This window comes from Plectropomus leopardus, chromosome 20, assembly GCF_026936395.1.
Source record: "Plectropomus leopardus strain MGB_pleo_1.0 chromosome 20, ASM2693639v1, whole genome shotgun sequence".
In the NCBI taxonomy this organism is placed as follows: Eukaryota; Metazoa; Chordata; class Actinopteri; order Perciformes; family Serranidae; genus Plectropomus; species Plectropomus leopardus.
The window spans coordinates 25,924,011-25,949,341 of NC_142195.1; the positions used below are offsets into that span (position 1 = coordinate 25,924,011).

General features: G+C 39.7%; 2 protein-coding genes across 2 annotated transcripts; both read left to right on the forward strand.

Annotated features, from left to right (window-relative positions):
• The first annotated feature begins 718 nt into the window (after nt 1-718).
• Nucleotides 719-20,161, forward strand: cfap44 (cilia and flagella associated protein 44). The gene is made up of 35 exons (XM_088070806.1): nt 719-777; nt 952-1,054; nt 1,860-2,013; nt 2,119-2,281; nt 3,145-3,247; nt 3,900-4,116; nt 4,267-4,381; nt 5,104-5,268; nt 5,739-5,894; nt 5,983-6,030; nt 6,535-6,634; nt 6,735-6,829; nt 7,262-7,471; nt 7,732-7,836; nt 7,917-8,069; nt 8,155-8,370; nt 8,718-8,860; nt 9,504-9,783; nt 10,343-10,398; nt 10,934-11,096; nt 11,442-11,572; nt 12,816-13,024; nt 13,105-13,249; nt 13,464-13,641; nt 13,796-14,037; nt 14,419-14,689; nt 15,291-15,494; nt 16,026-16,221; nt 16,299-16,418; nt 17,075-17,205; nt 17,312-17,428; nt 18,138-18,339; nt 18,441-18,601; nt 19,148-19,282; nt 19,869-20,161. Exons 2-35 carry the CDS (start codon nt 988-990, stop codon nt 20,145-20,147), a joined length of 5,430 nt encoding a protein of 1,809 aa, XP_087926932.1. The 5' UTR covers nt 719-777; nt 952-987; the 3' UTR covers nt 20,148-20,161.
• Nucleotides 20,162-21,771: 1,610 nt separating this feature from the next.
• Nucleotides 21,772-24,721, forward strand: LOC121959579 (E3 ubiquitin/ISG15 ligase TRIM25-like). The gene has a single exon (XM_088070807.1). The coding sequence runs from the start codon at nt 21,787-21,789 to the stop codon at nt 23,452-23,454; it is 1,668 nt and encodes a 555-aa protein (XP_087926933.1). The 5' UTR covers nt 21,772-21,786; the 3' UTR covers nt 23,455-24,721.
• Nucleotides 24,722-25,331: the final 610 nt, after the last annotated feature.

The following is a 25,331-nucleotide window of genomic DNA, read 5'->3' on the forward strand; positions in this document are numbered from 1 at the left end:
TTGTCCGTCTTTTTTGATTGTATATTTATTTTTAGCCTACTGTATGGTTATATGATCATAAATATAATCATTAGATAATTATAATTCTATAATTAACTTAAAATGCACTGAGTTTTTTTGGACGCTGCGTTGAAGCCTTGAGTTAAAAGATGAGGCCACAAGAGGACGCTATTCCCTAACTCTTTGTTATTATCCATCCTTTTCTCCGTGTATTTAGGGGACTTATATTTTTTTCATTATTTTATGGAAAAGTAAAACTATATTAAATTGAATTTAAAAAGATTTAAAATACATCATACAAGGAGACTGTACAACATGGTTATGTGTCAAAGTTGAAATCGTTTTTAAGCTTTTTATATTCTGGCCTTTTAGTAGTAGATCGATCGTTTTTCGAGATAAACTGTACATTACACAAGAGTAAGGTTTTTTTAACAGTAAAATGATCATTTAGTATTAGATCTGAAACAATTAAAAATAAAAACAAAAAGGAAAAACAAACAAACAAAGAAACATTTAGAACATAAAACAGACACAACAGAAAACAAAGCAAAACAATAATCCAGATAACATTATATATTGTTTTGAGGCATTATATTTTAACTGAGCAGAGCCCTTTATTCTAGTGCACTATAATAGAATTAAAGCTACTTAAAAAATCTAGAAGACTACATTAACCAGCAGGCTTTGCAGTGGAACGCCTTATCTTGTTGCCTAGCAACGCCACCAAACTTAAAACGGACTTGTGGAGTCTAAAAATTACGGAGCCAAATTTACAAGGTAAGGCTGGTAGACATTAAAATATAACTCAAAGATAACGTAAAAACGTTTAAATGAGTGTTAATGTGATTCGGAATTAGTTAAAATGTAGTTGCTAACGGTGTGTTTTAAGTTACCGCGTTCACTGCCGTTAAAGTGAGGTTAAAAAAATGAATTTTACGTTTTAATTTACAGATTTAAAAAAGAGAGGCAGGTGATTTAACGGTGGAAATGTCTGAAGATAACACAACTGCTGTCGCTGGACAGGCTGAGACAGCTTCACAGGGACACACTGGAGGTAACGTTGGTTCCCAACCTGTGGGTCCCGACCCTCACTAGGGGTCGCCAAAACTTCACGTCGTGAGGCCGTATTGATTTTAAGTAGTGTATGAAACCTTTTTTAAAAAAAAAACATACAGTAGACCTGAATCTTAGCATTCAATCATTTTTGTGAAGAAAATGAAATGAGATAATTATATTTAACCCTTTAAAAACCTAAATTGACGGTACTTTTCCTGTGCTGCATTCAGACGCCTTTCACAAATATTAGGAAATACAATCTATAGAAAAGAAAAAAAGCTAGGGAAAACTGTTTTATAATTGTAATAATTACATATTTTAAATTAAGTTACATAAATATTGTAATTTTAAAGCACTTTTTATTTACCTTTTGAATTTTTTTTGTTTTGTTTAGCTAATTACGGGTGTTTTTTGTACTTTTAAGTAGTGTCTTGCAAATCTTAAGGCCATTTCCACTTTTATTGGTCACTGCCTTCTTCCCATGTTTATTTAAAGAAATGAAGCCAATTTGCTCAGGGTTTATGGGTTATTTCTTCTCAAGTTAGACTGTTTTACAAAAAATCTCACAGGACCTGACCACACGCCATATCCAGAGCCTTCAGTCACTGCTAAAGGGCCTCATCCTGCATTAGAATTAGAATGAATGAACAAGCGTCACAGAGAATAAAACACTGATTTTGTCCACAAAAAAGAGTTTATTAAGCATGTACGATTGCTAAAAAAAAAGGAAAACAAAACACTAAACAACACAAGTGAAATTACTGGTGCCTGAAAGCTTCTGCCAAATGTTTCCTCCCTTACAGGATGTGATACTGAACACTCGGTGATGCAGCAGGAGGCTGAAAAAGGATCAAAAAAGCGTCTCTCTTCAGACATGTCCTACAAATATGAGGAACTTCACTCCAGACCTTTCATCACTCCCGGCTCTGAAATCCCAGAGAACCTCCTGCACCTCTCGTATCCTTTGAAAAAGAGCTTATGAAAAAAAACATTTTATAACACAAACTTTCTCTCATCAGACTTGCAAATAACAGTGAATCTGATCCTTAATCCTGCTGTCAGTCACTCCTTCGGCTATGACAGTGGGCGCAGGGGGAATCTGCAGCTGCTGGACGACAGGACGATGATCTTTATAGCAGGAAACCTGCTCGTCCTGCTAGATATCTCCACCAAGGAGCAGAGATACCTCCGCTCCTGCAGCGGAGGAGGAATCGGCTCCATCACGGTAAGATGGCTGACAAACTGTGTGTAAGAGAGGAATCTTTTACGCTGTAAAATCTGACAAGTTGATCTTACTTTAAATAATCTTGGAAACTGACTCCCTTAAAAAAAGGAAGGTAAGTATAAACCTTAATTTATGTTTACTTTATGGCTAACTGTTAATTTTACTTAAGTTTACTTTTGTCAAGTTGTAATTTAAAAAGGACAAGTGAAATTGCATTGCTCTTTCTAAGTGTTAGCAACTTCAGTAAACCAAGTTAATCTGACCTAACTTGATCACAATGAGGATTCTGCCAATGATAACATTAGGAGATTAAGATTTCTTACACAGTAAACTTTGTTAACTGAAGTTGCTAACACTTAGAAAGATTGACTTTAATTAAAATTGTCATTTTTAAGTTGCAATAACGTCACAAAATTCAGTAAATATAACAAAATTTAAAGTAAACTTAACAATTAGACGTCATGTTTACTTAAATTAAGATTAATAGTTATATTTAGGTTAGGGTTCCTAGATTTTTTAAAAACATTTTTTAAGTAAAATCAACTTGTCAGATTTTACAGAGCACTGACATACACCTGAAATGGTGGTGCTTAAGCAGCTGTTTGAGAATTTATACTTTGACTTTACTATTTTTTTCCGAGCAATACTGCAGTTTCAACCTGCATGTTTCACAGGCAGCATTACAATAAGACTAGAAATAGTAAAAGTTCAGACATTGAAATTTTCAACTTGACGTGATATCGAAGTTAAGAGTTGTAAGTATAAATAAGGCATTTGATTGAGTTAATAATACGGTTTCTCAGAAATACCCATGTTACTCCCTAATAAGACTCTACTTACTGTGTCTGTGTTTGTTTGTCAAGGTACACCCGAGCAAGGAGTACTTTGCTGTAGCAGAGAAGGGTAACCAGCCCAAAATCATAATCTACGAATATCCTTCGTTACGACCATTCAGCATCCTCAGAGGTAAAAAGATGCATTGAGTTTGACCTTTTTTCAAATGTTTCTGCTTCATAATGCCTCAGTGCCAGTGACAGCCGCGGTCGGAGACATCGTGGTTACACGTTGTCCGTCTCTTTCATTCTTGAACATGATATCTCAAATTAAATATGACTGAATAGTTTGCAACCAGCAGACCACAGATGACTTGGTTTGCTGAAGTTGCTAAAACTTAGAAAGTTTGATTTACTTAAATTTGTCATTTTTAAGTTACAGCAGCTTCAGTACACTTGAAAATTTTAAATAATATAAACATAAATTAAGATTAAGAGTTACATTTACTTTACTTTTTAAAATTAATATCAACTTTTCAGATTTTTACAGAGCTCTGTTTAGCACCATAACTCAGGAACAGGAAGGGAGACTTTTAGTAGGAGACTTTATTGTTTTATACTGTAGTTTCTTTTATGGTGTTCTGCTGCCATTATGTGTATTTTATCATTTTGCAGATTTCAAAACATCTTGCCAAAGGACTACAGTTGAAAATTAGCCTGGTGGCTAACACTAGCATGTTTACAGAAGTGTTAATTAATGCGTGTTGTCCTTATAAATGAAATAAATGACATGAAATGCAACCGTAAGGTGGTCGTTGATCATGTTTTAACCTTCATCTTTGTAGGCGGTACAGAGCGGGCGTACAGCTTTGTGGATTTTAACCGTGATGGGAGCCTGCTGGCCAGCGTGGGCAGGGCGCCGGACTACATGCTGACGCTGTGGGATTGGAGGCAGGAGGAGGTGACGCTGTGCTGCAAGGCCATTTCTCAGGAGGTCTACCGAGTTACCTTCTCCCCATACAACCCCGGACTGCTCACATCATCGGGATCTGGACACATCAAGTAAAAAAGATTCTGTATCCTCCTAAAACTCTGTTCAAGCACTTCAGAAAGAAAAAAGCATCTGACATCAAGTTAAATTATTGTTCCCTTATAGTGATATTGGATGTTTTCAAATTAGCTGAAAATACGTTTTCTCCTTCTTTCTGTCAGGTTCTGGAAAATGGCCAGCACATTCACAGGTCTTAAACTGCAAGGGCTTATGGGACATTTTGGGAAAACTGAAGCGACTGATATTGAGGGCTACGTGGAGCTCCCAGATGGAAAGGTTTGTGCGCTGCGGGTCTGACAGGTTGAGTCTGTACGCAGGTCAGGAAATGTATGTAACAAAACTCAGTTTACAGCCACAAGACTGATCTCAGTAATTTGACAAAATAAGCAATGATTTCTCTGCCCCTGGGAATGTGACAGCGTGACTTTAATTTTAAATTAATTTATTTTATTTTAGCATATAAGTTTGTGGATAAGTCACACATCACATGGATATAAAAACCAGATACTTCAATATAAACAATACAACCATCTTCAAGAAAAAAACAGCAACAGCATACACATATCAGCACATAAACATAACGAAGCATACCATCATTTGTTACATGTAGATACAATGTCACTTCGAGTGACATTAATTTAAAATAAATAAAATTAATAAGAGTCCTCCTCCCCTAACATGTCATAGGAACCTTCATATGTCCATCTTTTCTATGACTCAAAATGTTACCAAACCTGATGAAATTTGAAGGGAATTTGGCACAAAAGTTCGATTGGACTCAAGAATAAACTAACTAAATTTTAGTGGTCAAAGTTAAGGTTTTTGCGACATTGCATCTGACTCATTCTGGTAAACTCGATATCTCAAGAGCACCTTGAGGGAGTTTCCTCAAATTTGGCTGTGCTGATCGACATATTTTGGTTCCAGAAATCCCCTTTAAGAGTCAAGAGAACTAACAGTTGTTTGTGACTGTCCCTCCCCGTGTGTCCTCCTGTCAGGTGGTGTCCGGCTCCAGCTGGGGCAACTTGCTGCTGTGGGATGGGAACGCCATCAAGGTGGAGATTTGCCGTGAGGGGGGGCGGAGCTGCCACGCTGGGATGGTCCAGCCATTCGCCCTAGAAGATGGACAGCTGATGACGATTGGTTCTGATGGAGCGATTCGGGTAAGACACTTGCCAAAACAACATCTCCATAGCCCCAGATGCTTCACTTTTGGGACATCTCTGTCAAGTTTGTTGTCAGATGTTTTTCTTTATGAGTTTTTGACTTCTAAAAGTCAAAAGGAACATATGTAACTGTTCTGTAATCATGAAGCTATTACTGAAGGTTTCATTTTTACCTAGTTCATCGACAGGGCAGCAGTATTTGTCCCCTGGGTCCATTCTGACTGGACTGCAAGTGACTTGCGAGCATGTCAATTTTCTTTTTTTAAAAAAAAGAAGAAAAAATTTAAAAGAAATTAGAAGAATATAATTTCTTCTTTTTTTTAGGTTTTTGACTTGAAGAGTTAATTGACCCTTTGTGGAATTCTTAATAAACCTGATCAAACAGGGGTGGTGATCACGGTGGAGTTAGGTTTTCGAGAATAATCAAAAAGACGATGTAATGCCCTCCTCCCCGCTGCCCCACGCAGGCCTGGGACTTCGAGAGCATCGACACCGCCGACAGTAACAGCGACGGCAGCCGGTTCGAGCTGGAGCCCAAGAATGAGATGGTGGTCGGACACAGTGTGTGCCTCTCGTCTGTGGTGAAGAGCCCCCTGCCTGACTCTTTCATCTGGTTTGCTCAGGTGAGAGGGTCAAAGGTCACTCATTTAGATCACATCATCAACTTGATCAAAATCACAGACCTGATGTCTCTGCTGTGCGGCCTTGTAGGACTCCAACGGAGCCATCTGGAAACTGGATCTTTCGTTCACCTCCATGGTCAGTTTCTTACAAACAGTTTTTAAAAAGATGTTATGTGCATGTTTGTTTATTTAAGATTTATATTTACCATAAAACTTCAATTAATAGCACAGGCTATTGTTTGCTTAAGTCAGTGAACTCACCAACCTGATATCTGGGACAGACGTCAATATGGGACAAGCTTTTAATTCCTTTCACAACACTGTTGCTCAGCAAAGATGCTATCAAATTATTTATTCAACCATTTGAAAACAATGCATACCATGCATATATAACATTTTGGCATGTCTATTTTCTAAATTAGAGGAGGATGTTGTCTAGCTCGGCACAGAAAGTGTAAATTTGCCCTTATAGAGTCTTTTTTACTCAACAAAACTGCATAAAGCCCGATAGACAATACATTTAAAAAATGGAAAATGTAGCAAACCACATTGTATCATCACATGTTGTAATAAATGACTGAAATAAACACTGTGTTCTCGCCTTGTGAAATAACAGTTGATGTATCGTCTGTATGTGCAGACTTCTGATCCAGAGTGCCTGTTCTCCTTCCACGCCGGGGCGATCCAGGGCCTGGACGTGTCGTGGAAATCCCACCTGATGGCCACGACTGCTTTGGACCGTGAGTGTCAAACATTTTCACACCTGCACACAGACTGCAAATACACAGACACGCACAAAGTACAGCAAGTACTCTGACTGCGTCTGTCTCTTCTCTTCAGGTTCAGTCAGAGTTTTTGACTTCCTGGCAAAAAGTGAACTGACCGCCAGTCGCTTCAATCAGGGTGGAACTGCTCTCAGCTGGGCTCCTCCGTCGGTAAGTGTTTTCGTGTGAAGATGTATCATGCTGCCACATCTGATGTATCTGTAACAGTACTTCATTCAACTTTAAAACTGTACCATAACTTAATTAGAACAGAACATTTTATTTGACTTTACTAGAAAAGCTCTTCATTTGACTTTATGAGAAGAGAACTGAATGGTTCTTTAACTTTATTAAACAGTACTTCATTTAACTTCATTAGAACAGTACTTTTTTAAAAACTTTATTAGAACAGCACGTTAATTTAATTTTCTTAGAACAGTACTTTATTTTACTTTATTAGAACATTACTTTAACTTTATTAGAACAGTACTCATTTACTTAATTATAAAAGTACATCATTTTACTTTATTATAATAGTACTCTCATTAACTTAATTGTTAAAAAAAAAGGGAATTCCTGACTGGCTGTGGTGTTTGTCTTTAGGTGAACCAGAGTGGAAGTTTACTGGTGACAGGCTTCGAGGACGGCGTGGTGCGATTACTGGAGCTGTACGAATCTCAGATGCTGCATTTGGTCAGCGGGCGCAGACCCAAAGGAGACGCCAAGCTGCGCCTCAAACAGTCCTTCAAACCCCACAGTGCCCCTGTAACTGCTGTTGCATATGAACGAAATGGAAAGATTTTAGCCACGGGGGTAAGAGGTTTTCCAAGAAAACTTTTTTGTCACTATGAGAGCCACAGGAAACAGTTTGTAAAAAAAAGTTTAGTTTCACACAACACACTATCAAGATTGTGCAGCTTCCGTTTACTGGAACACCTTTAAAAACAAAGTATTTATTTTTGATCTGACGGTGAACTGCCTGCACTTTAAGTTAGTTCATCTTTACCCTTTTTAATTTTTTTTATGTTAATCGTCTCACCTCTCTTACCTCTTGCCTCCACCCTCCTGCTCAGAGCTCAGACAGCACTGTGTTCTTCTTCACTGTCGGGGAAAAATACAACCCCATCGGCTTCGTCCACGTCCCCGGGCCGGTGCAGGCGCTGGAGTGGTCACCTCACGTGAGTCTGATCTCTGAACTCACCCGCACTGCAATATCTGCGCTGCCACATTATTGATTCGACCTGTTTCTCTTACCCAGAGTGAAAACAAGCTGCTCATCCTGTGTCATAGCGGCCACGTGGTCGAGCTGAACAGTCCCAATCCAGGAGCCCCGAGGCCGAACAAATCCTTCCACCTGCCTGAACTGCCCAGCAGATCCTTCAGGTTCAGGAGCATCAAGTCTCGAATCAAGGTCTGAATTTAGTTTTTTGCTATATTTTATAGGGTTTATGCACTGCTGATGTAAAACGTCTTCTTTGTGGCCTTGTGTGTTTCAGAGAGAAGAGGAAATAGCAAGACGTGAAGCCGTAAAGGCAAAGAAGAAGAAAGAGAGAGATGAGAGGCTGAAAGCATCAAAGCAGATGGGCACAGAGCCAGAGGAAGATGAAGAAGAAGAAGAGGAGGAAGATTTGCCCCCGATCTACATCCCTGAGCATCCAAGTCCCCTCTGCTGTGGCTTCTACTCACAGCCCGGACAGTTCTGGCTCTCCATGGTACACAAAAACGCACAATTATACCTTAGCAGTCATGAGACATTAATAACCAGGATGTTTTAATGTCTTAAATGCATATTGAAAAGCTAAAAAAAATGATCAATGAAATGAGTTATAATAAGAGTAATAATAAGTTTAATTTATAATAGTTAGGAACAGTTATTTTTACTCAGATTTCTTATCTAAATGCCTACTAAAACTACTATTATCAAAAAAATTACCTAACTGATACCTGGACTGAAAGTTTAATAGAAACAAACTCAGATGATGATACTTAAATTATCCACAAAAACGGTTAGATTTTCCTTTTGAGTTAAATCCATTTATCTCTGTTCTTTCTCCTGCAGGGTGGCTTTGACTCAGGTTTCTTGTATCACTGTAAGTTCTCTGAGAAACAAGACCAGGACCCGGACCAGCGGCAGGATGAGCCTTTTGACTTCCTTCCCATCCATGACACAGACGACGACCCCATTAGCTCCATCACCTTCAGGTAGCCAGACGGCAAACTCGCAGATGGGAATATAATTCCAAGATCAAATGACTGAATGTAATCTGAAAATGCCACACATATTGCTGAACCCACAGAGAATTCTCAGCTCAAAGTTTTGGTCATACGGTACATTTCCTGCCAGGCAGCAAACAAGCTCTGATAACCCCACTGCACACTACCTGCTCAGCACCAAACAGCTGACAAAGTTATTGAATTTGGTGAAGAAATGGGGACATTTGGGATTTTAGGAGCCAGATATAGAGTGCCCCAGGGATGATGTTTTTCCAGTGTCTCCCTGGTTCCCTCATCAGAAAGCCTATGGGATTTTTCCATTGGATTTTGGATTATTGCAGAAAATGAGCTCTGTGGCAAATACATGTTTACGATATTTGCATGTTTTGTTCAGCAAGATAATCTTACAGTTAAAAAGTTAGTTAGTCAAAAAGCTAATGTTGAGGTGTAAAAGAACTGCACCATGGTTGCAGGATTAAACGTCACCACCATCATGGGGTTGTAAAGCCACGTTCAGCACAACTCAATGTGATCAGTTCTTTTTTATTATTATTACTGTTGATTTTTTGCATTGTATACTTTTATCTGAAACACTTTAGTATGTGTGTTTTGTTGTTTTTGTGTTTTGCAGCTCTGACAGGCAGCTGATGCTCTGCGGCATGTACTCAGGCTTCATCAGGGTTTACCCTTTGCAGCCTGGCGACCATAATCTCACCTCAATGCAGGCCTACTGGGCTCTTAGTGTCCATGACAACCATTACGGACACCTGCGACACATCCGCTTCAGCCATGATGAGCGCTTTGTCCTGACGGTTGGAGATGACGGGAACATGTTCTCCTTCAGCGTGCTTCCTCCGGAGGAGCTACAGAAAAGCCTGCAGAGAAAGAGGGCCGAGGTTCCTTCGCCCAGGGTCAGTCCACCTTTTATTAACATGTTATGCAGTGTGGCTTTGTGAGTAACAATACCAGTCTGTCAGTCCGTTCACCATTTTGGCCCAGAGTCAAGTATCTCAACAAACATTTTGTACATGCATTCATGTTCCCAGGATGATAGTGCTATACTGTTGGCACTGACATTACACACAAGCGAGTCAAACGCATAAAACTATCACTTAAATGTCCTAGAAATGGAGCAATCAAATACAGATGTTGACGTTGATTTTCGTGACATTGATTGAAGCTTCAGGTCAGCCCTATAAACAAATAAGTTTGTGCATTTCGGTGGAGTCTGATAATCATATATCTTATCATACTGAAAAGGTTTTGGCCATTGGAATGGACAGGGACATTAAAGTTTTACCTTCCCTTAGATTGTAAGATTATTATTGTTGTTAAAAAGTTTGTGGTAGCTGGACTGTAGAAATCATCATGTGATTCTGAATGTTTTGGGGGGAAAAAGTAAGATTGTATGGAGTGAATTGGCCAAATAGATGGTTGTATGAAAAAGTGATATCTTGTTCACATGAACAGGTGGGTCTTGAGAATGAGGCATTAGCGCAGGACATTGAGGACCCAACAGCCTACAGGTGAGTGTGAATAATCGGTTCGGGCATAATTTGGTCGTCCTAATTTTCACTTTATTCTTGTCTTCTGTGTATCTCTGTGCGCTTATTCATTGCATCACACTCTCGGAGCGCAGAGCATACTCTGGGCACTGACGGAGCAGAAGAACGTCAGGCGCAGTGAAAGAGAAACTTAACAGCTCTTTCTGCCGGGTCTGAAAGTTTGCATTCACTGGCAGCAGCTGCGCCTCTTATCCATCAATCTGATTTGATCATCTCTGAAAGGATCCACAGATCAATTATTCGCCCTGTGACTCACAAAGTGCTGCTGAGGAAAAACAGAACACATGCGGAGCTCCGTCTGCGCTACTCCGCCACCAAATTTAGAGAGGGGGCACAGAGTGATACAAAGAGACACACACACACACACACATTAAAAAAAAGGAAGACAGTTTGCTGTCATTGTCTCCAAACTCCCCACCCATCGTCAGCTGATACACACATACCCTAGAAATTTTAGTTTTATCTAATCTAACTTTTCAACCCCGACTCCCTCCAGCATAGAGACGGCTAAGCAGAAGCTGGAGGAGGACCGTGTGCGTCGGGAGGCCGAACTGAAGGTGGCAGCAAAGCGGAAGAAGCTGGCGGAGCTTAAGAAGAAGTTTAAGGAACTGCTGGACGCTAACCAGAGTCTGCCGGAGCATGTTCGCCTGAAACCTGAGGTACGGACAATCTTACACGCCAGGGTCATCCAGTGTCGTCTGACTTGACAGTTGTTTAGTTTTAGAAGAAAACTAGAGGATGCAACCAAAATTCTCACCAGAAACAATTTGTACAATTTGCACAAATAATTCTTGAAGTAGGCAGTGAAAGTAGAAAGCTTACAAAGAAACTGCAGGTCGCAGCACATAAAACGAATCAGCCGTAGCCAGACTTTGCATGGAATTATTTTACATACAAGAATACAGGCCTACAGGTTGTTTTCTAAACAGATTAAGGTTAGGATTTGGCATTATATCTTTAAGTCTCCAGGCAGGACAATGTGCTCAGTGTTGTGTGTTGTGTAGGAGCTGCAGCTGCACCCGTGTTTCAGGGAGCAGGCAGAGAGGGTGATGGCCCAGCGGGTGAGCGAGGTCAGAAAGCAGCTGGCCTGGGAGTTAGAGCGCTGCAACATAGCATTCAACAAACTCCAGGAAGGGTACTGACTAAACACACACACACACACACACACACACATTCACACACACACACACACACACACACACACACACACACACACACACACACATAGCCATTTAATTAGACAGGTTAAAAACCTTACTTTCCGGAGTGTTGACCTAAATATAGTTAATAGTCATTGATAACTATTGTGTGTTGGTTCTTAATAAAATTTCTTTTATTTTTAGATGTTTGGATGCTATTTTGCAGTCTGTCTATATTAAAACTTTGGTAAATAAGTTTGAATTTTATAGTTTACCACTTGTTTCAACTCAGTTTGGACAGAAATAAAAATGCTTTGACTGGTTTTCCTGGATGGAAGTTAAAGACATGAGTGGATATGAGGAATGTCATGAAAAGTGGGCCTTATATGGGATTGTCCACAAGTGTGGGTGAGTTACTCAAGTGAGCCCCGGATAAGATGCCCATTTCGAGTCCCCTCTGGTACCCAGGTTGCCCTAGCATAAGGGTTACTCCCTGCCAACTCACCTAGAGCCTCCCCGTTCATGTCATGGATTTTCTTGAAAGAAAAAAAAATGTTGAAACTTAAATTCAGTGGGCTCTGTGGCTATATACAGCAAGATCTGTAGCATTCAATTTTTATGCAGGTTGGAATAACTTATAGATGTGATAGAAAAACATTTATACTTCACATCATAGAAATTTGGTTGCGAGAAAGTAAAAACTAGTGGAGATATGAATTTTTGAAGATGACATTTTTCCTTCTGGTAAAAATGACTTCTCGTTATTAATTTGATTACTGTAACCATTCAGCAATTCTTGTATTTTCAGGACAAATTTCAACCCAAACCACTGAAAAGTGAGGTGACGTTTAGAATACACACACAGAGCATCAAAAAAATTGTGAAATTTAGCTCAGTGGACCAAATTCAAAAATTCATTACTTAAAAGGTGTTTGGAGTACAGCTATAGGATTTTGCAGTCTCATGAATTTAATAGAAATTTCAACATGATTTTTCTTTGTCAAGAAAATCTGTGATATGAACTGGAAAAATCTCTGGATTTGGGGTGAGTTGGCATGGAATGACCCATAACTCATGTGCAGCCTACTTGGATAAACTCACCCGTGGGGCCAATAATCTGTGGACAATCTCATATGGGGCCTATTTTCAGCCTGTTTGCTACCACATGGGCCTTTCATACAAAGGTTGGCCAGGAGGTAGAAAACCTCCAGAATGACGCCTTACCCTCTGGTGCTTCAGGTTCAAGGACTCTCTGGAGGCCACCGTCACTGTGGTCGCCATCCGCACCGACCACAGAATGTCCACCTACCATCTGCCATCGCTCACAGAGACTTCATCCCAACTCAGACATCAGGGGAGACCCGGCTGTCCTGATGAAGACGGAGCAGCTGCACCTGAACGTAGGAGATCCAGAGCAGAGCCCGCGAAAGACAGCAGCAGAATAGAAGGTAGGAAAGTGTGTGTGTGTGTGTGTGTGTGTGTTTGCCACACCTGTCAAAGATGCACTTCACCTGTGTGTGTTCTCCAGGGGAGGAGGTGCTGCGCGCCCCCGTGGCTCGTCCAGCTGGGATAAAGCTGGCAGATCGGCAGGTCGAGAGGCTGCGGAAGGCGGCAGAAAAAGCTGAACAAGCTCGAGCCAAGATTGAAAAGAGGAAGCAGGAATGGGCCCAACTGTGAGTCACATCCAACATCAGTCCTCTGAGATCAGATAAGATTAACAGGGCATTTTCTGTTTTTATGCCTCCAAGCCGGTGATAACTGAGGCTGGAGGCATGAAGTTTTGGGGTTGTCTGTCCTTGCGGCCCATTCTTTTGAATGTCATGGTGTTTCCTGTGTTCTTAACTTGCGATGCTGGTGCAAAACTGTGAGGGATTGTCGGTGTCTCAGTTACGCAGAGAAGCCAGACGAGAACTGTGAGGATCCACAAGATGTTCAGGCCATCCGCGAAGCCAAGGAGAACATCGGAGACTTAAAACTTAAGTCAGACAAAGACTTCACGGTCCCGAAACACCTGAGGATGAACGCCGAGAGCAAGAGAGCAGAGCTGATAGACCTGGAGGAAAAAGTACTCACAAACACACACACATCTCTGCTCATTCAGCGCATAAACTTCCTCCAGAAATTATTACAGACTAATAAAAGAGATCAATAGATTAATGAATGGTGGAAAGAACATTATTAACACGCGCAGCATTTAATGACGTCATCCTTCCCATCAGATCCGTGAGAAGCAGACGGAGATGAATCGACGGATTGTGGCGTTGCGGGACTCAAAGGTTCGCCTGGTGTCTCAGTTGAGCGCTCAGGCTCAGCACGTCAAGGAGGTCCAGCAGCGACTGGCGACACAATACCACCGCCATCCACCCGCCCTGCCCAAAATACTACCAGAGGAAACCCCAGAGAAGAGGCTGCAGTACAGCTGTGCCACCCTGGAGAGATACCAGCGCCTGAGGGAGCAGAGGTACAAGAGCCAGGTTTTACTTTCACCCACAACTAAAGTGGAAACTTTCTTTTCAGGTATAAAATTGATTCACTAATGACCGGTATGCATCTTCAGTCTGTAAAAGGTCAAATTGATCAATCATTCTTGTTAATATGATATTTCAACAACACATTGAGGTAATTTCTTCGAATGCTGCACAAACATCTGTTTGCACTCAAGGATGAAGTGATAAAATTTTGGTCAAAAATCAAGGTTGATGTTATTTTTGTTCTTGTGAATGTGATATCTCAAGAACACCTTTAAGGTATTTTCTTCAAATTTCACAAAACACATTTTTGCCATGACTCAAGAATTTTATAATTATAGCAAAGTTTTACACAAATGTCTAACTACATTCAGGTTTCAGAGCATGGAGCAGGAGGAGCAGGAAGGGGTCACACATTTATTGGAGCAGCTAGAGAAAGAGATGGCAGAGGAGGAGGGGAAAAGTGGAGGAGAAGAGGAGGAGAACAGAGCCAAAGGAACTCCTAGTCTGTCATCTTTATCTGTGACCAGAGAAGAAGAAGAGATAGCTTGGGAAGGAGGAGCAGAGCTGAGCGAGCTGGAGGAGGAGCTCCGCAGAAGGGAGGAGATCAGACTGCTGTATGAGCAGGACTCTCTGCTGAAGCAGGTCTGTTTTTTTATTTTTATTTTTTTATTAAAAGGTGATTCTGTCTAAAAAAGAACATTACATTAGTTCAACCATTTGAAATCTGAACAAATTGGCTTGATTTCTTTCCAGAACATGAGAAGAAGGCAAGGAGCAACAAAATAAAAAATATGATCCCAAAATTATTAGTAAAATTTTAAAGAAAAAATACCTGAAAACCAGCAAAAAAAAAGAAAGAAAAAGAGGAAAAAAGAAGACAGTTAAAATATAACAAGGAAATAACCTGAAAAAGGGCTTAAATTTTTAATAATTCTGTAACAGAATTTCAGATATGTAATTATGAGATCTTCCTTAGAGATTTTTCCTTAGTTTTTAAAGCTACTAATTTCTCGCAATTTATGTACCATCTTTTACCAAGCTGAACTTTTTTTTTAACCCTTTGAAACCTGGATTGAAATTACACTTCTTGTGCAACTTGGTATGATTTCCTTCAAAAACATGGGAAAAATTAAATGTGGTTAAATGGTTAAATGTGTTATATCTTCTGTAATGAACTAAAAATCTCAGGCTGACGGTGTATAACGCCGTAATATAATCTGTGAATTTGTTTTTCACTCATCAGATGGAGACTTCACTGTGTCAGTTTGACGCGGAGTTCCTGCTGCTGCTTCACCAGAAGCTGCGTCTGGACTGGCAGCTGAAGATGGCCGACCTCCATCAGCTGACGCTCTACCAGGAGCTGCTGATCCTCAAGGAGTTTGAGAGGAGGGAGGACAGCCTGCAGGAGAAGCTCAACGGCTGCATCAAGGAGGAGAACAGCATCACGGTGGGAGAGACTTCATATACCTGTGGACTGCTTTTTCTTTCAAGGTCCTCTAGCAAACTGTTTAACCCTTTAAAACGTGGAGCGACATCACTTTCAGATGGCTTTCAAAGGTATTTAAACTGTGAGGAAATCAGTGCAATTTCTTTGAAAAACATGGGAAAAGGCTATGAGCATTAATGAACATTTCCCAAATTAGTAGAATTATTTTTAATTTTTTGATTTTTGATTTTTTTAAAAGCTAGAGGGAAATATAATAATTATTATAATAATTATAATTACATACTTTAAATGATGTTACAAAATTATTATATTATTAAGCACTTTTTTCCAGATCATTTGTGTGTGTGTGTGTGTGTGTGTGTGTGTGTTTTATTATTTTTTTATTTTTTACCTATTTCATGTAATTTCATTGTATTTTTAACTTATTTCTCACTTAAATTTTTGTCATTTTTCTGTCAGTTCACATTGCCATCTTCCTATATTCTTTAAGCAAGATCCTCGTGTACTCATCTCTCCTCTCTCTCCTGACAGTCTAAGCTGGAGGAGTGTAACGAACAGCTGGAGCTGAAGCGGGGAGACATCGCCAAGCTGCAGGAGAAAGAGAAGGCTCTGACCGCCGCCTTCCAGGCCTCGCTGGGGGAAGGAAACAAGTTCGAAGAGTTTCTGACCAAAGTCTTCAAGAAAAAGATCAAACGTGTGAAGAAGAAAGAGCAGACAGGAAATGAAGGTGAGAAAAAGACACAAACACATAAAAAATGTAACAAGTGGCCACGTGTCCTTTGTGACCCAAATGTGTGTTTGCAGAAGAAGAGGAGGACAGCGATGAAGACTCGGATGAGGACGATGACGAGGACGAAGATGATGATTACGACAGTGACACGGAGGAGAGAGGAGCTGCTCTGGACGACAGTGTTTGCCCTCCAGGTCAGCACTGTGGGGGAGAAAATTTTCAAAAAGCCCTTTGAAATCTGAGCAAATTGGCTTTATTAAAAAATATGAGAAGAATGCCCTAAGCAACCTATGAGGAAATTATCCAAATATTTGCCAAAAAAAAGTTAAAAATCACAAGAAAATTACTTGAAAAATGGCCAAAAAAAGGAAAAGTCAAAAACTAAGTAACTAGGAAATTACCTGAAAAAAACCAAAACATTAATCTGTAACTTAAGTTTAAATATATAATTATAAATACAGTTTTCTGGACATTTTTGTGTAGCTTTTTTATTATTATTTTACAGATTTATTATTTTGTTGATTTTATTTTTTTTTACTTATTTCTTGCACATATCAGGTCATTTCTTCTTCCATTGCTCATTGCCTTCTTCCCATATTTTTGAAAGAAATCCAGCTCCTTGGTCCTGGGTCAAGGGGTTAACTTTTACTAGTACTGCAGTCCAGTCCAATGGGATGCATTGATGCATTTAACTTAAGATTCACTAGACCTGATCCAAATGCAGTCAACCTAAACAGACCCAGATTTGAAAAAAAGTCTGAAAATGCCTCTGAATTTGTGTGTGTGTGTGTGTGTGTGTGTGTGTGTGTGTGTGTGTGTGTGTGTGTGTGTGTGTGTGTGTGTGTGTCAGGCTGTGAGCCAGAGTTGTTTGAGAACACACTGCAGCTGCGGGAACGCCGACTGGACCTGGAGGAGCTGCTGGTGGAGGAGAAGAAGAGTGCCGAAACTCTGAAGAAGGAGAGCGACACCCTCGTCAAGAAGGTCATAATCTGCTTTTACATCTTTCTGTCATAATCCGTCGTTACCATGCATTATTTTTGTTACATCCTGATGAATTTGTGTGTGGCGCTTCTGCTTTGCGCTGCAGGAGAAGTCGGTGCAGAGCAGTCGGAGGGCAGCAGAGGACATCTTGGAGTTGGTCAACAGGGAGAAGCAGCAGAAAATAAATGAGCTTAATGTGGTGGTTCCTCTCAGACTGCACCAGGTAAAAACTACGAAGGTTCAGCAACTGAGTGAAGACTAAAGAAATGTTGTAGTCAGCAGATTTGCTTGCATATTTTTGAGAACCTCAGAAGACAGAAGCCAGGGAGAATACTGCCATTATTTTTTTAATGAAAAATGAAAGTCCACCTTACAATTTTAAGGCTGCAACTCACAATTATTGATCAATTTTCTCAATTAAAAGATGATATATTATGGTCCAAAACATTAAAAAATAATATTTTAAAAAGGCCATTACATTTTTCAAAAGCGCAGATACCTTGTTTTGTCTCATAAATAGTCAAAAACCCAGAGATTTTTAGTTTAATACGATAAAGGACCGAAAATTCAGTAAATACTTGAATCTGAGAGGCTGGAACCAGTGAATTGGCAGCATTTTTCTTGAAAATTTCTGTTGATTGTTACAATTTCATTGCAATTTTATTTTTGTGTTTTGTTTGTTTTCTCTTTAATTTAATAATGAAAGTTAATTTCACATTCAATTTCATGGTCATTGAGGCAGCATTATCCATGGGAGTAGATGACAATAAATTTATAAATTAATTATTTATTTTTTTCATTCATGCTGGACATTTAACAAAACCAAATAAAATTAATTTTTATGTATGTATGTATTTGTATTTTATTTTAATATTGGCAGACCTACACTCTCAAACCAATAATCTGTCTGTGTCTCCTTTTGTCATTAACAGATTGAGTTTGTCACTAACGGCTCGGTGCCGTCTGACCTGAGCGCGGCGTTGCTGCTGGACAGGACAGAGCTGAACAGGCTGCAGGAGCGAATCAAGCAGCTGCAGGCGGAGAAGAGCCAGCAGAGAGATCTGTACTGTCAGGCTCGCCAGCAGCACGCAAGGCTCCTCCGCGACCGCAAGGACATGGACGCCAACATCCAGGGTAAGACCCACACAGGTTAACACCCGGGCTCCCATCGAGTGTAACCTGTTCTTAGAAACTGATCTGTGTGTTGATGTGTGTCTGTATGTGTGTTGGTGCAGTGCTGGAGAAGCAGTGCGACCAGCTGATGATGAAGAAGTTTGGGCGGCTGGTGGATCTGGAGGCTCTGCAGACGCTGTTGGGGAACAGGAGGGTGGAGGAGTTGAAGCAGGAAAAGCTCCTCCGAGAAGCTGCACACGCCAAAGAAATCAAACAGTGGGATGTACGCTGACCTGTGTGTGTGTGTGTGTGTGTGTGTGTGTGTGTGTGTGTGTGTTAGCTTTGGCAAAAGTGAGATATCTGCACCTTTGCCTTCTTGTGATGTGATTTTCTTCGTATTTAAAAAAAACTTAGATTGGAGTAAGTTTATTGATCTTTTTGATATTTTCTTTGTCTTAGAATTTTTTTAAAAAAAAAGGGAAATTATCAGGCACAAGGCAACTTCAACTTCAAATTCAACTGTACAATTTTTTTGGAACTGACAAAATAAAACAATACAGACAAATAAACAAATAAACAAGACCATGTAAACTAAGCAAAAAATGAGTAAAAAAGAAGATAAATTTATAATAGTAATAACTTTTAAAAAAGAATCAAGAATCCAAGTGAAGCAAGTCAGCAGGGGTAGTTGCGGTGGTGCAGGGCGATATGACCAAACAACTGCATTACGATACTGGTTTTTGACATTACGACACGGTTTGTGTGTGTGTGTGTGTGTGTGTGTGTGTGTGTGTTTGTTTGTGTGTGTGTGTGTGTGTGAGATATTCAGGCGAAGGTAGAAGAAGCGCGTGACGCTCTGATGGAGGTGACCAGGCGTAAAACAGAGCATCAGCTGCGCATGACGAGCCTCTTGGACCAGAAGAGGGAGCTGGAGCATAAACTCAACACACGGCAGAAGAGAGTGGTAATGTCTGTGCACTCAATTCATTTTCATGTAATATTGATCAAAGAAGGGATCCACAAATATCTAATAGGATAAATGATGAAGTGATGATCGTATTATTAAACTTCCTTTCACTCCACAAAAACATCCACTTGGATGAAACCATAAACTGTATATAAAGATGGACAACACACCCTCACTTAAAAGCAGTTGACCGATATCGTTTTTCCAGGGCCGATACAGATACAGATTATTAGTCCTTAATGAGACCGATAACTGATATTTGGAAGCAATATGCATTAACAGTACTTTTTTTTTTTTTGTCAATATAAGGAATTTTAAGCCAAGTAAAAGTTTAAATAAAAATAACTCCCTGAGGTTTTACAAAGTAAAAGTTCCTCCCATGCTGACATTATCTTTGCACTTTTTAAATCAATTAATTACATCAGCAATCATTAAAATAAAATGCTGATACAGATAATTGCAAGAATACCAATTATTGGCCCCAATAATCGGCCATGCCTGTAATCTGTCGACCCTTACCTCTGCTAGGTGAAGCTAAAATATCCCTAAATATAACCTAAAATATTCATTTGTGTGTGTCAAGGACGGATCATTCCAGGATTACAGGAGACGTGTGGACCAGGAGGACATTCGGAGGCTCCAGGCGCTGGTGAAGACACAATCGCAGCAGGCTGAGGCACTCAGGAGAGAGATCGCCCTCCTGTCCCGTAAAGGAGGTCATGTTCTGCCCCCCTGCCAGGCACCGCTGCCTCCAATCGCCCCCTTGCCCACCCCCACAGGCTGCACCAGCAAACCAAGACCAGGGCGTTCGTATAAACAGCTTAAAGCACAAAACTCACCCAGCAGACTGGAAGCTCAATAACCAAAGACCAAAAATGTCCTCACAGTTACTGTAAAGTTAGAGAATTAGGCTCAATAATAGCACTTAGTCAGAAATTATTGTTATTTTTAAGATTAAAATGACTTAATTTTGTTGAGTACTGTGTTCTTAATGTGCTGTGCTCACAGCTAAATACTTGTAATGGTAAACCTCAGGGTTCTGTCTGAGGTCTGCTGGGGTTTTTTTTTGTTGTTTTTAATCTGTATTATTAGTATAGGCCAAAATGTAGATAATGCTAACCTTTACTTTTATGCAGATGATGCAGTGGTATATTGTGCTAGTTCTCCCGTCACAGAGGCTGTGACCAAACTGCAGACTATCTTTAATTTCATCCAGTTTTCACAACTAAAGCTGGTTTTGAATGTTGATAAAACTGAGGTAATGCATTTCTCAAATGCTAGGAAGAAGTCTGTGAAGACCTTGGATATTTTTACTTTTCAGGGAGAGTTAGAAGTTGTTTCTTGTTACAGATGTCTCTGTATTTGGCTTGATGATTCTATGATGCATGTTGCTTGCATATTTTAAACACTGCATATCATAGTGCAGTGAGATTTGTTACAAATTGTAAAGTTCTTGCTCATCACTGAGTGCTTTATTGCAGGGGTGGTTGGAAAAAAGTTTAGTCATTGGTATTTGTTTATTGTAATTGTTGTGAACTATTTGCATGCCATTTATGTGAGCAGCAAGCAGGAAGTTGTTGCTTAAAACCTACTCGGCCAGAAAAGGTTGTGTTCAAATTTGCATATTAACGTGGCCTACTGCGTACTAGATTCTCAATCAGTATGTACTCTAAACTGCCTCCTAAATTAATGAGTAAGCATGCCAACATTGTTCACGCTTAAGCAGCAGAGTGTTGCAGGATTGAGTCCTAAAACTCAGAGATAAGTTAGCATTTCAGCATTCTCTGTTTCTTTTGTCTCAAAGTCATCAGGATTTTGGTTAGATGATTTTGTTCCACGATGTAAAATACCTCAGTAAATACCCCACTTGTAAAGTTTGACAATTGCCAACAAGTGTCATCATGCAGATTACGGCGTTAAAGCCTCATGGCGACTGTGGTGTAGTTTGTTTACATGTTAACAATAGCTTATTATTTCTGGCAATTGTACTTGCACTTCAAAAATCACAATATTGGTTATAATTTGTCGAGATTCTCTTGCTGAACAAAACATTTAATTATCATACATTTTGTTTGCCACAGAGCTAATTACTTGGAGTAGCCCTGAAGCCAACATGCAAATCCCATTGGCATTTTGTGAAGGAAACCAGGGGAATGTTAACTTCTGCGATGGCCTGCATATAAATGTCATCCCTGCACACAAACACACAGGGTGTGTATAGGGTCAGTTTAGAGCACTTAATATTTGGATTGTCTTGCCCAGTATGTATCACCTCACTCATGTGGTAAACGAAACTGCAACTTAAGTTCATGCTCCTCTTACAATTGTTTTCAAAACTCAAGATGTTTTTCCAATAACAAAAGTATAAGTAAATAACAAAGATAAATGCCATTAGCCTCTCCCCTCTCTGGAATGAAGCCTATTAACCCCACCCTCTTGGTTAACAAGCTCTGTGATATTCATCATCATTCAGTGGGGAAACAGCACAGCGAGGAATAAAGATGGATGAAGAAAATCTCTGCTGTTCGATCTGTTTGGATCTACTGAAGGATCCGGTGACTATTCCCTGTGGACACAACTACTGTATGAACTGTATTGAACTTCGCTGGGATGAAGAGAGTCTGAGGCAAATCAGCTGTCCTCAGTGCAGACAGACCTTTGTACCAAGGCCTGCTCTGGTGAAAAACACCATGTTGGCAAATTTAGTGGAGGAACTGAAGAAGACAAAACATCAAACTGCTCCAGCTGATCACCGCTATGCTGGACCTGGAGATGTGGGCTGTGATTTCTGCACTGGAAGAAAGCGGAAAGCTCTCAAGTCCTGTCTGCAGTGTCTGGTCTCGTACTGTGAGCAGCACCTCCAGCCTCACTATGAATCTCCTGCCTTTAAAAAACACAAACTGGTTGAAGCTTCACCAAAGCTTCAAGAGAACATCTGCACTCGTCACAATGAGGTAATGAAGATTTTCTGCCGCACTGATCAGCGGTGTATCTGTTATCTCTGCTCCATGGATGAACATAAAGGCCACAACATGGTCTCAGCTGCAGCAGAAATGGCTGAGAAGCAGAAAGAGCTCGGGGCGAGTCGACAAAAGATCCTGCAGAGAATCCAGAGCAGAGAGAAAGATGTGAGGGTGCTTCAGCGGGAAGAGAAGGTGATAAGTCACTCTGCTGATAAAGCTGTGGAGGACAGTAAGAAGATGTCTGCAGAGTTAATCCGTCTCATTAAGAAAAGAAGCTCTGATGTGAAGCAGCAGATCAGATCCCGACAAGAAGCTGAAGTCAGTCGGGTCAAAACGCTTCAGGTGAAGCTGAAGCAGGAGTTAGACGGGCTGAGGAGGAACAATGCTGAGCTGGAAAAACTCTTACACACAGAGGACCACACCCTGTTTCTACAGAACTACGTCTCACTGTCAAATCTGGCTGACTCTGAAGACTCATCCAGCATCAATAACCGTCCTGTACAATATTTTGAGGATGTGACTGTGGCTGTGTCAAAGGGCAGAGAAAAACTACAGGACACTCTTGGGATTATATGGAACTCAATCTCACAGAAAGTGATTAATGTAGATGTTTTACTGCCACAAAATCCCCAGACAAGAGCTGATTTTTCACTATATGCACTTGACAAGGATTATTTCAGACTTGATCGAAACACAGCTAGCATGCAAATATTATTATCGGAAGAGAACTGCAAAGCAACATGTATGAAAGATGAGCAGTCGTATCCTAATCACCCAGAGAGATTCATGGGCAAGTCTCAGGTTCTGTGTAGACAACCTCTGATGATTGGACATCATTACTGGGAAGTTGAGTGGAGTGGTTTAGGAGTTTCTATAGCAGTTGCATACAGGGACATTGCCAGAACAGGACCCAAAAGTAAATTTGGAGATAATGACAAGTCCTGGGCATTAGAGTGTGTGAAAAAAAATGATGTGATCATTTATGATTTTAAACATAACAGCCACAAAAAGTCCATCATAAAACCTCCGTCCTCAAAAATAGGAGTGTACCTGAGTCACAGGGCAGGTATGCTGTGTTTCTACAGCGTGTCTGGCACTACGATGACTTTCCTCCACAGAGTCCAGACCACATTCACTCAGCCTCTCCATGCTGGACTCGGTGTTTATTATTATGGAGCTGCAGCTGAATTTTGTGACGTCAAGTAGACAAGAGTTAGTGGATTTTTTTTCCCCAGAAAGTAGTTGTTCAGATCAACAAACACAGAACTTTTGCATATTAGATAAAGGTTGAATCACTGTTATGAAAGCTCAAAATGGATATTTTTCCTTATGAAAAAGTAACCTCTTGTGTGGTGTGTATAGTTCTGCTGTTAGTTCTATATTTGCATTTTTGCTGTAATATTTTCTGCTTTCTGTTTTGTTGATTTTTAACTGATCATCACTTAAAGTCTTTTTTAATTGCAGCTGACTTATTGATTACATCTTTATTCTGACGTTGTCAGAGTATTCAGAAAAGTGTATTTAATTAATCATCATTAGGGAAATGATTTTACTCCACAGTGCTGTCATACTTAAACATACTGCTGCGATGTATAAAGCCGATACATATGTGAAAGATACTAGAAATTGGGTCCTTTATTGATTGGAAATACAAACAAAGTCAGTTAGAAATAATTACTGGCTTGTTTGTTTTATGCTTTCGAGTAAAGTCCCAGCAGAGTTATGGTGGATCATTTTTTCTCATTCTTTTTTAATTTTGTTTATATTTTTTTCTCATTCAATTAAGTTTTTAGTCAATCTTGAGAGTGGGTTTGTATTTCAGTTTTTATTGTTTAAAGTCGTTCAGTTTTAGTTAAGTTTTCATTAGTTTTAGAATTGGGTTTTTTTTATAGTATATTGGTAAAGGGCAAGATTTAAGAAGTTTTTAGTATTTAGTAGTATTTATTACAATACAAACAATACAATATAAAACACCATTTTAATTAGTTAGCTCTTAAGTCTAATTTTTATATTTGCTAAATATGACCAAAATGATTTTTCACACCTAGTTTAGTTTGAATAATTTAATATAACTTCAGTCGAAGGCGACATGTTCCAATAGGTTATTCAGTAGAAAGAAAAATACAAAGCTTATTATACAGTCATGGACTCACTGTAACATTGTGTTATAGAGACTGTGAGGAAGGCCATACTTTCAAATGATACTCATTATAAGAAATATTGTAAAAATTCACCTTTTGTGTGGTGTATGTTATATGTAATTTTCTGTATTATTGCTGGAATATGTTCTGTGCTTCCTGATTCTGCACTACAGTACAGTCTTCACTTTGAATTTGCCTGTTTCCAATTTTGCAATACAAATGAAGCTTGTTTGCCTTCCCACAACAGAACCTGTAAAACCAGTTTAGGTGACTCACTGAGCTTAAAAGGATTGTTGATGAGTAATGGGCAAATAAATGTGCACGTCCTCCTACTCCTTTTTTCGAGCTTGTAATTCATTTTTGTTCACGAGAATTTATTCAAATAATTTATTTTGTAGTTTTATTGTACATATTTATTGTTTTGCTTTGTTTTTAATGTTTTTGTAATTCCTCAGAAAACGAGTGAAAATTCTGTGAAACAGATATCACAAACACAACAGATCAACAAAAAGGTGCAAAAACTCAACAATGAGATAAATTAGGTAAATTCAGCACGTTTGTGAGCAGTGTGTTGAACACAGGTGGAGACGGTGATTGTCACCAAGTGTAAAGTAAGTCGATGGAGACACCTGGTGGTCAATCACTGACATGACATGCTGTTTAAATACAGACCGCTTTGACCACACGAGCTGATGGCTGCACGTCTTATATGCTGTAACATTCTCTGAAATATCTTGTATATTTTCTCTTAATTTTCTGGTCCAGATGCATCAAACTTTTTTAACCCCTGACAACACCCCTGAAACACTGTATAAAGGCAGGTTTTGTGCAGGATGCAAAGAGTCTGGCCAAGACTGGAGACATGACACCGAAAAAAACAACTGTAAGAAGTTTTAATGTCGGCCCACCGTTAAATAAATTTAAATTAACTGGGATTTCAAC

Excerpts from the sequence above, each read along its gene's own strand:
- cfap44 (XM_088070806.1), top strand. The coding sequence starts at position 988 with ATGTCTGAAGATAACACAACTGCTGTCGCTGGACAGGCTGAGACAGCT. Across the intron at positions 13,250-13,463 it reads AAGCAGGAATGGGCCCAACT|TTACGCAGAGAAGCCAGACG; the intron begins GTGAGTCACATC and ends TCGGTGTCTCAG. Across the intron at positions 16,222-16,298 it reads AGAGCAGACAGGAAATGAAG|AAGAAGAGGAGGACAGCGAT; the intron begins GTGAGAAAAAGA and ends GTGTGTTTGCAG.
- LOC121959579 (XM_088070807.1), top strand. The coding sequence starts at position 21,787 with ATGGATGAAGAAAATCTCTGCTGTTCGATCTGTTTGGATCTACTGAAG.